The 13340-nt window shown below is 39.6% G+C and overlaps 1 protein-coding gene across 8 annotated transcripts in view; it reads right to left on the bottom strand.

The window, feature by feature from the left end:
* Nucleotides 1-13340, bottom strand: part of GRIP1 (glutamate receptor interacting protein 1) — a 550719-nt gene that overhangs the window by 350171 nt on the left and 187208 nt on the right. The window contains exon 1 of one of the 8 annotated variants that reach the window (XM_073327850.1): nucleotides 11969-12062. The exons of the other annotated variants lie outside the window; for them this stretch is intronic. Coding sequence (XP_073183951.1) covers nucleotides 11969-12044 — 76 coding nt within the window. The 5' untranslated portion in view covers nucleotides 12045-12062. Of the gene's footprint in view, nucleotides 1-11968; nucleotides 12063-13340 lie in introns of those variants that run through there. 8 annotated transcript variants of the gene reach the window in all.

The following is a 13340-nucleotide window of genomic DNA, read 5'->3' as shown; positions in this document are numbered from 1 at the left end:
CCCTTCACTTTTGGTATCAACTTTTTCCCTTTCCTAACATCTTTTCCTGTCATCTTCAGTTTCTTTCTCTTTTCATTTTTCCTCTCTCCCCCCAGCCTATTATCATTCTCTCTTCCCCCTTTACCTACATTCTACCTCCTTTCAACCTCTCCTCCTATATTTTCGCTCACCTCCCTCCAAAATTCACTTTTTTCTAAACTTATGCTACCAATCCCTCTCTTCCCTCTCTCATGCCTTTCTTGCCTCGAAAGCCCTGCCCCGATATATGAGTATTGGAAATTTTACCCAATACCTAAAAGCATGAGGACTAGAGCTACAAGCCACATTCTGCTACTAAAGATGCATCCAGTGTCCCGGGGCAACACCCAATTGAGAAACCAGTTCCATCCAGGTGCTTGTCCCTGAACTTGCTCAGCAGCTCTATCTTTTTTATCAGTATTTGGAAACTAAGTATCTGACAAAACTGAAGTGCCTATGTTCACATCAATTCCTCGGTGACTGCTAGCTAGTAGAAATAAGGAGCGTATTTTGTCTCACACATTCTGTTTCCCAATTCTCACACCACAGCCTTCAGATTGCTACCAGAGTTGGTTGAGATTTCCACTACTTTACACCTCCTTCAGCAGCCAACAACCTACCTTCCTAATGAATATCAGCAGTGCCTACCTTTGCTGCTGCTCAGCATTCTCCTAGGCAGCAGCAGAGTGAAACTGATGTGATTCTTGTCTGTTTCACTGTTCCCCACAGTATTCTGATTGGTAGCAGTGACAATAGAAGCTGAAGCAAGGGAAAGCACTGCAAAAGCTCTAGAACTGTCAGTTTGCACTCAGGTCGCATGATCACATTTGAAATATTACTTTCAGAACCATAAGAGCTAGAACTTTTTCTAGTTTTAAATTGTTTTAAATGAAAGCTGAGATGCTGCATATATTGGCAGTAATTGTCCAAAAAGGCTTCCTTCTTACCCTCGACATACAGACTTTTCATAACACATTATAGAAATATGAAATTTTATATTTCATATTTCTTAGTCAAGAATTCTATATTCTTTCTATTACAAAAAACAGTACACTAAAAAAAAAATTAAGGTTGCAAAATTAAGTACACCAAGTTAGGAGAAGCCAGAATTAAGATGGACTCTTCAACCCTAATTTGTCCCTCCCCCCTTTGAACATATGCATTTCTGATACAGTTTTTAATTACATGATCACATACTTTTTCTAAATCACAGGACCTTGTCTCTGTCAATGACCAGGACTGAATGGATATTCAATATTTTGTTTTATTATTATTGTTCAATATGTGGCCCCCATGCCTTGCTTACTGCACACTATTCAAGTCCTGTTCTAAAGAGAGAATAATTAATTTCCTTATCAACTTCTCTATGGCTCTCATCATTGTAATATCTGAGTGTTTTATAAACAATTAATTTTCACAATACATCTCTGAGATTAGAGGCTATTACCATCCTCATGCTCCTGATGGGAAACTAAGGCAGAGAGCGATTAATGTCAAAGGGCTGCATTAATTTTGGGTGCCCCATTTGACATGCATAGGACCTGATTTTTTCAGAGTATATAGCATTATATAGCACTTTATATGTGCAAAGCACAGCTCCCATTGACCTCAGTTGCAGTTGTGAGTGCTCAGCACTCAGACAATGAGAATACACTATTAATGACCACTAGCAAAAAGTTTGTTTTGAAGATATATATACACTGCTATATGATGGCTGCACACGTAGGCATACCCAAGCTAGCTTTGATCGAGCTACTCACTAAAAATATACTCCTAGGAGAGTTCTGTGCCACTGTGTGCACACAGAATTCAGGTCCCAGGCAGATTTCTTTGCTTCCCTGCAGAAAAATGACTTCTAATAGTGAAGAAAAGGTAAGCCACAAGAGCAGTCACATCCCCCTCCCCAGCAGCATGAGCTAGCCACCCAAGTAACTTGGGTGGTTAATCTGTGCCGCTGCTGCTTCACTGCTATTTTTAGTGAAATAGCTCAATTAAAACTAACCAGATATGCCTACACGAGTTGCAACCACACCTCCCAAATACAGTGTAGACATACCCTATAAATGATTAGCCTAGCACCACATAGGAACTGGCAGAGGCAGGGACAGAATCCAGCTCTCTAGGGCAGTAATCAAGTGTCTTAACCATTCTTTCTCTTCCTGCAATTCTCTGCCTCATTCATACAGACATTCCAACTTCTGCAACAAATGAGGTAGGGCTTCTACAGACAACACCCTCCTTCACTACACAACCCCAATTAATCCCCAGAGCACAATATATCCTGTGCACTGAATAATGCAGGGTCCTGTGGGAAAAGATAGCATATAATCATGTAATTAAAGGATGTATCATAATGCATATGCAAATGGTTTCCTAACTTTTAGGTGCTTGACTTTGCAACCTTAATGTTTTAAGGTAGTTTTGTGTGTGTCATTTCCTACGTTTCTAAAAAAGGAAACTAAAAATCAGAAAATGTAATCACGTGGCACCATATGGACACCCAAATGGTTCATAAGCCAGACTGTAACATTTAGAGCTACAGCAGACTACTTCCACTTGAGCTCGTGGAGTAACTGACAGCAGTACTAGGTTGCTATCCTCTATGTGGACCTGCACTAGAGGGAGATGAGACACACACTTTGCCAGTGGAATCAGAATCACAGCATTAGAGAATCGTAGGACTGGAAGGGACCTCGAGCAGTCATCTAGTCCAGTCCCCTGCACTCATGGCAGGACTAAGTATTATCTATACCATACCTGACAGGTGTTTGTCTAACTTGCTCTTAAAAATCCCCAATGTTGGAGATTCCACAACCTCCCTAGGCAATTTATTTCAGTGCTTAACCACCCTGACAGTTTGGAAGTTTTCCTAATGTCCAACCTAAACCACCCTTGCTGCAATTTAAGCCCATTGCTTCTTGTCCTGTCCTCAGAGGTTAAGGAGAATAGTTTCTAGCCCTCCTGCTTATAGAGAAATGCTTCAAAATATGACAATAGTACTGTACTTTTACCTATATGGCCCACTTTATCATAGAATCTAAGTACCTCACAATCTTTAATATGTTTATTCTCACAGCAGCCTGTGACAGTGGTGCTCAAAACTTTTCCAGTAATGCCCCGCCTTAGCAGTAACGGAATCTGCCCATGCCCTCTTCCATTACTGCACAGCCAAGGCTTCCTCAGCAGTGGAGCCTGGGCTAAAGGCAGAGCTGGGGATGGGGTGGAGCTGGGGCTAGAGGCACAGATGGAATAAGGGCAGAGCTGGGCTGGCGCTGGAGAAAGGGCTGCGGTCGGAGCTGCAGCTGGGATCACAGCTGCTCTGGGGGCGGAGCAGGCAGCAGAGTGAAGCTGCAGCTGGGGTTGGAACTCGTCTGTGGGTGGAGCTCATGGGCTAGAAACTATTCTCCTTAACCTCTGAGGACAGGACAAGAAGCAATGGGCTTAAATTGCAGCAAGGGTGGTTTAGGTTGGACATTAGGAAAACTTCCAAACTGTCAGGGTGGTTAAGCACTGAAATAAATTGCCTTGGGAAGTTGTGGAATCTCCAACATGGGGGATTTTTAAGAGCAAGTTAGACAAGAGGATAGGAGGGTGGAGCTGGTCCTGGGGGCAGAGCAGGACTGCGGATTGAATGGGGTTGGAGGCTGAGCTAGTCTGTGGGTGGAGTGGGGCTGGAAGCATGCCGCTCTCTCCCTGCCCCCCGTGGGGGCTGGCCCTGGCCCTGCTGTCTACCCCCCTGAACATTCCTCTGTGCCCCCCTAGGAAGCATGCCCCACAGTTTGAGGGCCACTGCCCTATGAGTTAGGCAAGTACTATTATCCTCATTTACAGATAGAGATTGTTAGGAGGCTGTCATAAAAGGAAAAGGAGTACTTGTGGCACCTTAGAGACTAACCAATTTATTTGAGCATGAGCTTTCGTGATCTACAGCTCACTTCATCGGATGCATACCGTGGAAACTGCAGCAGACTTTATATACACACAGAGAATATGAAACAATACCTCCTCCCACCCCACTGTCCTGCTGGTAATAGCTTATCTAAAGTGATCATCAGGTTGGGCCATTTCCAGCACAAATCCAGGTTTTCTCACCCTCCACCCCCCCACACAAATTCACTCTCCTGCTGGTGATAGCCCATCCAAAGTGACAACTCTTTACACAATGTGCATGATAATCAAGTTGGGCCATTTCCAGCACAAATCCAGGTTTTCTCACACACACACCCACCCCCATACACACACAAACTCGCTCTCCTGCTGGTAATAGCTCATCCAGGGAAAGTCTTAGAAACTTAGGAGTCTTTTTAAAAGATTCTGTAAAACATTTTCCATGTTCCAAACAGTAAAGAATTGTGGAGAAAATGTGCTATTTTATTTCTTCATTTATGTTTATCAAAATGTCTAGCCAAGAGGATTTTGTCTTCTGTTGTGCTCACAGATGTGTATGAATGTTTGAATAGTAACTACAGATGAATTATGTAGTTTAATTAAATATGAATTTATATAGAGTCCTTGCTTCAGCAATGCAGTTTTATAATACAATTTGGTCAGTGAGACACTGTAACATGTATAGTTCTCTGCAAGTAGGAAAACAATACTTCTTGTTAAAAGAACAGGAGGACTTGTGGCACCTTAGAGACTAACAAATTTAAGGTGCCACAAGTACGCCTGTTCTTTTTGCGGATACAGACTAACACAGCTGCTACTCTGAAACCTGTCAGTACTTCTGTTGTGCTAGGAGTAGAGTCAAGTCTTGAAGGTCACTTGGGGGAACAAAAGTGTAATCTTTCCTGTACTGCATGTTTAACAGAACTTTGGATTTATGCTATTATAGTTATTCTATATAGTTATTTAAAGGAGACTGGTTTATTTATGTAGTTTTAAGAAGCCTACAATGGTAACAGGCTGAGACATCAGTACTTCAATTTTTTGCACCAGCTATTGGAACTTCTTTCTGCTGACAATTAGGAATGTAGACTATCAGTACTATTGTTCTTTCTTTCACCCTCAATTCCAACCCTTGTTCCTTGTCTGTTAAAATAAAGATTTTCATATGCCTTAGCTCAAGAAACATATTTTTATAAGAAATGTCACCCTGTTGCTACTCTTCTCTTTAAATTACTTTGCTGCTATGACACTGCACATCTAATCATTTAGAATGGTGAGCGGCCAATGTGTTGCTACTGTCCAATATATTTACATCAGCTTTTTTCTGATAACCCAATTTCAAAGAAAGGAATTTAGAGATGTGGGCAGCCACTGAACTTTCTGTTTCCTGCGGTGAATGTGTAAGTGCAAGTATTTATCATCGATATGTGAACTTACATCATGCATATAAAATGACAGGATTATTTTTCTCTTTGGATACTCTGAATTGATTTTGACATTGAGTTATATGAACTAAAGTTAAGCTGATAGACACTTTACCTACTGCTTTTTATCTATTCTGCTACAGCCATCCCGCTCTGAAATTCTAAAGATTGAATGGATTTTTACTATTTTCTTCAATAGGGTACAACTGCCATGTATAGTACATTATCAAAAAGAATAGACAGCTGTTTGTCTTAAAAATATTTTGTCATTTACCTTATATAGACATTGTTTACCCACTAAAATATATTATAAGCAAAGCTGATAGTGCTATCTATATTTAAAGTTCTTCAATAATTTATATTACAGGATCTTGTTTTCATTCACTTAGAATATTGCCAAACTTAAAATGTTTTAGGCTGAAATTCTCCTTGTTGAGTGTCCGTCTCAGGCTTTTTGGGGTAAGTTTCAGTGAAAATGGTTAATCTGTTACAGACTGGGGGAGAATGTTTCTTTCCATGTGAAAAAATGCTTACAACCATTCCACTGAGACACTCTAGTGCCTCCATTCTTTGGCGACAGGGACTTGAGATTTGTTGGGGGGGGGGGGGGGGGAATATCATCCTGATAGCAGGGATGTGCCTTTTGCTTTCCCCATGAAAAACAGTGCAAATTTGGCCAAATTATAAGCCTCTGTGGGGGGCGACACAGTTTGCACATGCCAAATTAATTCGTTGGCTAAACGATCTAAGGATGCCATTTGCCATCATGGGGCTGCAGAGGCACAGTGGATTTTCCCTATAATTATTGTTATGGGTTGTTGTGGGCCACACTGTTAACACCTGGCAAAGAAAATGAGACCAAGGAAGCCTGTCTCCCCTGTACTCTCACTGCTTTTTGGTGCTCAAGCAATGTGGAGGCAGAAGTGGCCTGATTGGATGCAGAGGTCTCAAGAGACAGACTTAAGGTGGGGGATGTGGCAGAGGAAGTAGATTGGGACAAGAAGCTTCAGGGAGGAAGAGTGGAATTGGGATCGGGGTGTGAGGTGGGGAGCAGAAAGATCAGATGAGGAGCCAGAGTCAGTGGGGACAGGGACTGACTGGAAAAGGAGATTGTGGGAGAAGGAGAAGAGGGAGATTGGGAGCTGGGATGGGGGAAGACTGGGACTTACATGGGGAGTCCTGAGGAATGACTTAATATTGGCTAGGCAAGGAGACTGGGACTGGAACAAGACGCTGCATGGGGGATGGCAGGATGTAGAATAGGAGAAGCTGATGGAGAGAAAAGACAGGATTGGTATAGGGACAGACACCATTACTCAGCAAATGTCTGTGAATTGGGAAGGGGTTGCAAGTGCTTTAGAAGACTGGATTAAAATTTGAAATTATCTGGACAAACTGGAGAAATGGTTTGAAGTAAATAGGATGAAATTCAATAAGGACAAATGCAAAGTACTCCACTTAGGAAGGAACAATCAGTTGCACAAATACAAAATGGGAAATGACTGCCTAGGAAGGAGTACTGGAGAAAGGGATCTGGGGGTCACAGTGGATCACAAGCTAAATATGAGTCAACAGTGTAACACTTGCAAAAAAAGTGAACATCATTCTGGGATTGTCTATTAGCAAGACACAAGAAGTAATTCTTCTGTTCTATTCTGCACTGATTAGGCCTCAACTGGAATACTGTGTCCAGTTCTGGGTGCCACATTTCAGGAAAGATGTGGACAAATTGGAGAAAGTCCAGAGAGGAGCAACAAAAATGATTAAAGGTCTAGAAAACATGACCTATGAGGGAAGATTGAAAAAATTGGGTTTGTTTAGTCTGGAGAAGAAGAGACTGAGAGGGGACATGATAACAGTTTTCAAGTACATAATAGGTTGTTACAAGGAGGAGGGAGAAAAAATATTTTTAAAAATGTAAGCTGAGATTCATTCAACTACTCACTTGACTCCAGACACTAGGACTTTAGGGGGAAAAAAATCAAGTACCACAAGACTTGTAATGAAATCACAAAAGTTGGCAATGCTGCTATTTGCATAATGAAAAATAGATACCTTAACCTCAATACATACAACCTGAGCTATCGATGTACAACCCCTTAATTATCACACAAAATGACAAAGTCAAACTTTTTAGAACCACAAACAAGACCAAAATAAAACAATGACAAACCCACCTATGTAATGCAAACAAGAATTCTTTACACCCTTCGTGAAATGAAGGTGGGAGAACCTTCCATGCAGGGAAGAACTAGGCTGTTTCTGACCACAGCCTGATTTTTAAAAAGTCCCTGATAATCCAAACTCCCAACAGAGTCAGGTGGGATTGGCCCATGGCAACTTGACCAGCAAGAGAGGCAGACAGCTACAGCTATCCAGAAACAGCACCAGCATCACTGCACCTCCCAGAAAGACACTTGCAAGGCAGTCTGACTTACAGTACATATACTGCACCATAGGTCACCACCACCATTATCATCATAACAGAACTCAGTAGCACTACCATAACTGCGAAGTTTTAGGCATTCCCTTTATTAAGTCTGTCTTGCAGTGCAAAGCAACACAATTTGGGCTTCCAGCACAACTTGGCAGTTAGAAGTAACTGCTTCCATTGAAGTCCAAGACAAAGTTCCCCCATTGAATTCTGTAGGAGCAGAGCGAGGTCGACACTGAGTGATTGAACATTTAATCTGTGAAGTTATACAAGTCAAAAAAACAGATCTGTAGTAGTTTGGGGTTCTTTCTTGTCATTGTTTAGCTTCATTTTTAAAGTAAACTAGTTCAGATTTTTTCCCTTTAATTTTATAATATAAAAAAACAAGATCTAAAGCAAAACAAAAATGCTTTAATTCCTAGATATAGAGGTAATGTGTACTGATAACTCTAAACCAGTGTCTCAGTCTTTCCAGACAACTGTACCACTTTCAGGATTCTTCTGATTTGTCTTGCGTATCTCCAAGTTTCACCTCACTTAAAAACTATTTACTTATATAATCAGACATAAAAATACGAAAGGGACACAGTACTCTATTACTGCAAAATTGCTTAATTTCTTATTTTTAACATATAATTATAAAATAAATTGACTGGAATATAAATATTGTACTTACATTTCAGTGTATGGTATATAGAGCAGTATAAAGTCATTGTCTGTATGAAATTTTAGTTTGTACTTACTTTACCAGTGCTTTTTTATGTAGCCTGTTGTAAAACTAGGCAATTATCTAGATGAATTGATGTACCCCCTGGAAAATCTCTGCGTACCCACAAGGGTATGCGTACCCCAGTTGACAACCACTGCTCTAAAACTATATAGCCTTCCTCTGCACAATATATATAAGGGCTGTCAAGTGATTAAAAAAATTAATCACAATTAAATTTGCACTGTTAAACAATAATAAAATATCATTTAAATATTTTTGGATGTTTTCTACATTTTCAAATATAATGATTTCAATTACAACACAGAACACAAAGTGTACAGTGGTCACTGTATATTTATTTTTGATTACAAATATTTGCACTCTAAAAACAAAAGAAATAGTATTTTTCAATTCACCTAATACAAGTACTGTAGTGCAATCTTTTTATGATGAAAGTTGAACTTACAAATGCAGAATTATGTATAAAAATAACTGCATTCAAAAATAAAACAATGTAAAACTTCAGAGCCTACAAGTCCACTCAGTCCTATTTCTTGCTCAGTCAATCACTCAGACAAACAAGCTTGTTTACATTTGTAGGAGATAATGCTGCTGCTTCTTGTTCACAATGTCACCTGGAAATGAGAACAGGAGTTTGCATGGCACTGTTCCAGCCGGCATCACAAGATATTTACATGACAGATGCACTGAAGATTCATTCGTATGTCCCTTCATGCTTCATCCACCGTTTCAGAGGACATGCGTCCATGCTGATGACAGGTTCTGTTCAACAACAATCCAAAGCAGTGTGGACCAACACATGTTCAGTTTCATCATCTGAGTCAGATGCCACCAGCAGAAGGTGGATTTTCTTTTTTGGTGGTTTGAGTTTTGTAGTTTCTGCGTTGGAGTGTTGCTCTTTTAAGACTTCTGAAAGCATGCTCCATACCTCGTCCCTCTCAGATTTTGGAAGGCACTTCAGAACTCCAAAACTTGGGTTGAGTGCTGTAGCTATCTTTAGAAATCTCACATTAGTACCAGGCAAGTGGCTGGGGGTGTCTCGTTTTCTCTTTGGGAAATATGGTCACCCTATTTAATATTAATTCCGCCTCGTCTCACTGTATGCGTGTTTTGTTGTTGGCAAGGGCTGCTCTTCTCTTACTGCACATACTTCCCTGTTGCTTCATTCCCGTCTCCCCTCAATAGTTGTCTCCATCTGGGGGCTACCATCCCACAGCTGACTCTGAGAGCAGCTCTTGTAGCAGCGGTAGCTAGTAAAGACAGCTAAACTGGGTCCTCATTTCCAGGTGCCTTTAGAGGTGTCCAAGCTCCTCTTTGCCAGACAAAGAGCCCACTGAAGCAGTTGGAAACAAGGAGAACAGTCAGCACCAAGTGGCCCTCCAGATAGCCTGAGAACTGCTACTTCTGACTCAATCTCAAATTTATTCATTTTGCATCTATATCCCCTGGAAAGGCCTTTAGGTCTTCTTTTTCACCATAGATTTGCTCTAGCATGGCTTGGAGGGAGTTCTCCAATTCAGAACCGGGGCCTGAGTTTCCGCTACAAGTAGCTGATGCCAGCTTTAGGCAGATTTCAGCTTGAAAACATCTAACTGATCCAATTAATTTTTGTACACATAATAGTCAAGTTGCCTCTGAATTAATTCTGTACATTTCAGATCAGGTTTGGCAAACTGTTGCAACATTAGCATTTTTATGGTTCCCTAAGTGAGTGCTTAGCTAGACATGGATTTAGCATAGCACTTAAGCACATACTTATCTTTAAGCACAAAAACTCATGTATGACCATTCTGTACATTAGCAATTTCCCCCACACACCTATTTGATGTTCTTTGATGTTTTTGAATATTGAATGATATTCTGAAACTACCAAATAATTTAAATTTTAATAGTCGCTATTAAGTATATACAACAAAATCTTTACATAATATGTTTATACTACTCATTTAGAATTCTTAACTTTCGGTGTTAAATATCTTAACCGTTACAAGTGACAGCAGGCTAAAATTTGACCTACAGATTGCCACTTGGATGTGACATTTTCTACCAAATAAGTTCCTGATCCTGCAAACAGATGTGTGTGTAACTTTACCCACTCAAATAATTCTATTGACCTTACTCATGTGAGTAAAATTACTTATATGGATTTGTACTAATGAGGCAAAAATATGTAAATTGGTTAAATCACTGACATAGCAAACAATCCATTATCATTTCTGCTCTATCACTTAAAAATGGCTTTTGGGGGGGGGGGGGGGATGACCAAAGGGTCTCTCTAAAATATTTTATTGTTCCAAAAAACAGTATTAAGGCATCAAAAGAAATATTACATATCTTTATATAATTATACATGCTATGCTGTGAGATTTCTGGTAATCCAGTGGCCTAATCTTTAATAAATGTAAATTTTATACTCTGGACATGTGCAAGAATTGAGACAAAACAAAATATAACAAAACATGCACACAACGTCTTTTGTCTTAAAATGAGACCTTATAGTTATACATTTACTTTCTATAAACTAGAGCCTTTTGAGTTTACATTGAGAAATAGCTAAGCACATGCCTACGTACTTTTCAAAGTACTTTAGCTCTAAAAGTGCACCATGCAATAATGCCACATAATTTTTACTAACTGTTTATTGTATATCCTGTAGTAGTTCCCTCTGCATCTGAGATAAGGATGTGATATTCTTCTAAAATTCCCGCCCTTTAAAACCATCATCTCCACAAAGACCTAATATCATGGCCACCAGCAGATGCTTTTTGGAGGCTAACAAAACTGTAGCATAGGCTAGTTATATACTCACTTCTGGTATTACCCTGTCCTGAGTACTGAGCATACAAACAATAAATAGCATCCCATAACCCATCTGCAATGAAAGTCACAGCCCAGTTCAGAAAACAAATTGTGATCCTTTTATATTGCAAATGCCACTAGGGCATTGTTACGACAAATACAAATACTCTGTAAAAGTTTTATGTTTCACAATTTATTATCAGCCATTTCAAACTGTAATCTGTTGAAACTTGCTGGTTAACAGAGGCAAAAATCATGGATCATTCAGGATTTTGAGTAGCTATTTTAAAAAAAAAAAGTAAAACAAAATGGTGCCTCCGTATTGACTATGTAACAGAGAAGGTTAGAGCATGCCAACTCCATTAAGGGGTAAACAGTGAGGTGACAAAATTTGCAGATGATACAAAACTACTCAAGATACTTAAACCAAACAAAAGGAAGTATTTTTTCATACAACGCACAGTCAACCTGTGGAACTCCTTGCCAGAGGATGCTGTGAAGGCCAAGACTATCACAGGGTTCAAAAAAGGACTAGATAAATTCATGGAGCATAAATCCATCAGTGGCTATTAGCCAAATGGGCAGGAATGAAAAATTATGCTCTGAAGTGTCCCCAGCTTATGGTTTGCCAGAAGTTGGGAATGGGAGACAGAGGATGGATCACTTCATGATTACCTGTTCTGTTCATTCCCTCTGATGCACCTGGCATTGGCCACGGTCGGAAGACAGGATACTGGGCTAGATGGACCATTGTTCTGATCCAGTATGGCAGTTCTTACGTTATTTTCATTCTGCATTGGAATGAAAATAAAACCTTTTGTATTTTTTTTACAAAACGGAAAGGTGTGGAACCCTCCATTTTCAGATTGAAAAGATTAAGTTCCTGATTAGTGTCTACACCTCTCTGGTCAGAAGTGAATAGAGCACCTTGGAACTCAGAAATCTTCCCATCAGAAATTTCATCAAACCAATACGTCTTTGTGAAAGGTTTTGGTTTTGGCAAAACAATGTATTTCAATGTCAAAAATGTTCCAAGAAGCTCTACTATGTAACATTCTTACTGTTCAGAAGCAGTCTAGATAATGTAATAAGTATTTTTATTATGCAAAGCTTCATTAAAAGGAACAAGTTGAGTGGTGGCGTTTTAATGGTGCACAAGATGAATATAACACTTGCTCAGGCATCTTATGTAATAATCACCAAGTTTTCTGAGTACGTGGGGCAGTAATTTCATTATCCATTATTGTCATGTTACATCTCATTTAAATGAATGTGACACCTGCAATATCATTATGAATGTGTGTAACAAGAATACCACTCAGCAATACTAATAGTATGTAACACTGTGAAGTCAGAGAATCTCAATAAAAATAAGGTAGCTGATGCGGCATCTCAAAATAAGGCTAGCCGTTTATGAATAAAGCTTAAAGGAAATGAAATTAAATAGAGCTGTAGTAAAAACTTGATAAAAAGGGGGAAATTCAAAGTTGGGACCATCCTTTTACCAGGAGAGCTTTCGCTATTACTACCCTTCGTTCACCCTATTGTGCCAAAGCAGTATAGCTCATCTAATTTTCCACGAAGAGGGCTTCAGAAGAGTGGCTATGCTATATACCATCTAGCTTGAGCTACAATACCAGGCACAAAAGGGGAAGTTAAGGACAGAATAAGGTCAACTTTTATCCAAAATCCCCAGAGGCCTATTCCATTTTTAACTCGATTTTCTTGCTTTTTGTTTGGCTGTTTGATCCTGGAGTTATTTTAATACAGTTTTTGCATTTCATCAAGTAAGAACATGAGAGATATTACTGCACATGTGAAATAACTGTTTGAATGAATCCTCAGCTCCACTAGGTAAATTTAAATGGAATTAAAATGTTTACATTTCTTTGGACATAAAAATCCAAATACATAATATTATTGGGGGGAGGAGGGGAGGAAGAGGGCATACCAAAAATGCTTAAGCTATTTGAGTGAACAACAGGTCCTTGATTCCATTAGCTCTGAGCTGTTGACATTTGTATCAGTAAATACACTAGAAGATCAT

Source organism: Lepidochelys kempii, chromosome 1, assembly GCF_965140265.1.
Source record: "Lepidochelys kempii isolate rLepKem1 chromosome 1, rLepKem1.hap2, whole genome shotgun sequence".
NCBI classification, from domain to species: domain Eukaryota; kingdom Metazoa; phylum Chordata; order Testudines; family Cheloniidae; genus Lepidochelys; species Lepidochelys kempii.
Note: the sequence above shows the minus strand (reverse complement) of the source record. Positions and strands in the feature narration are given on the sequence as shown.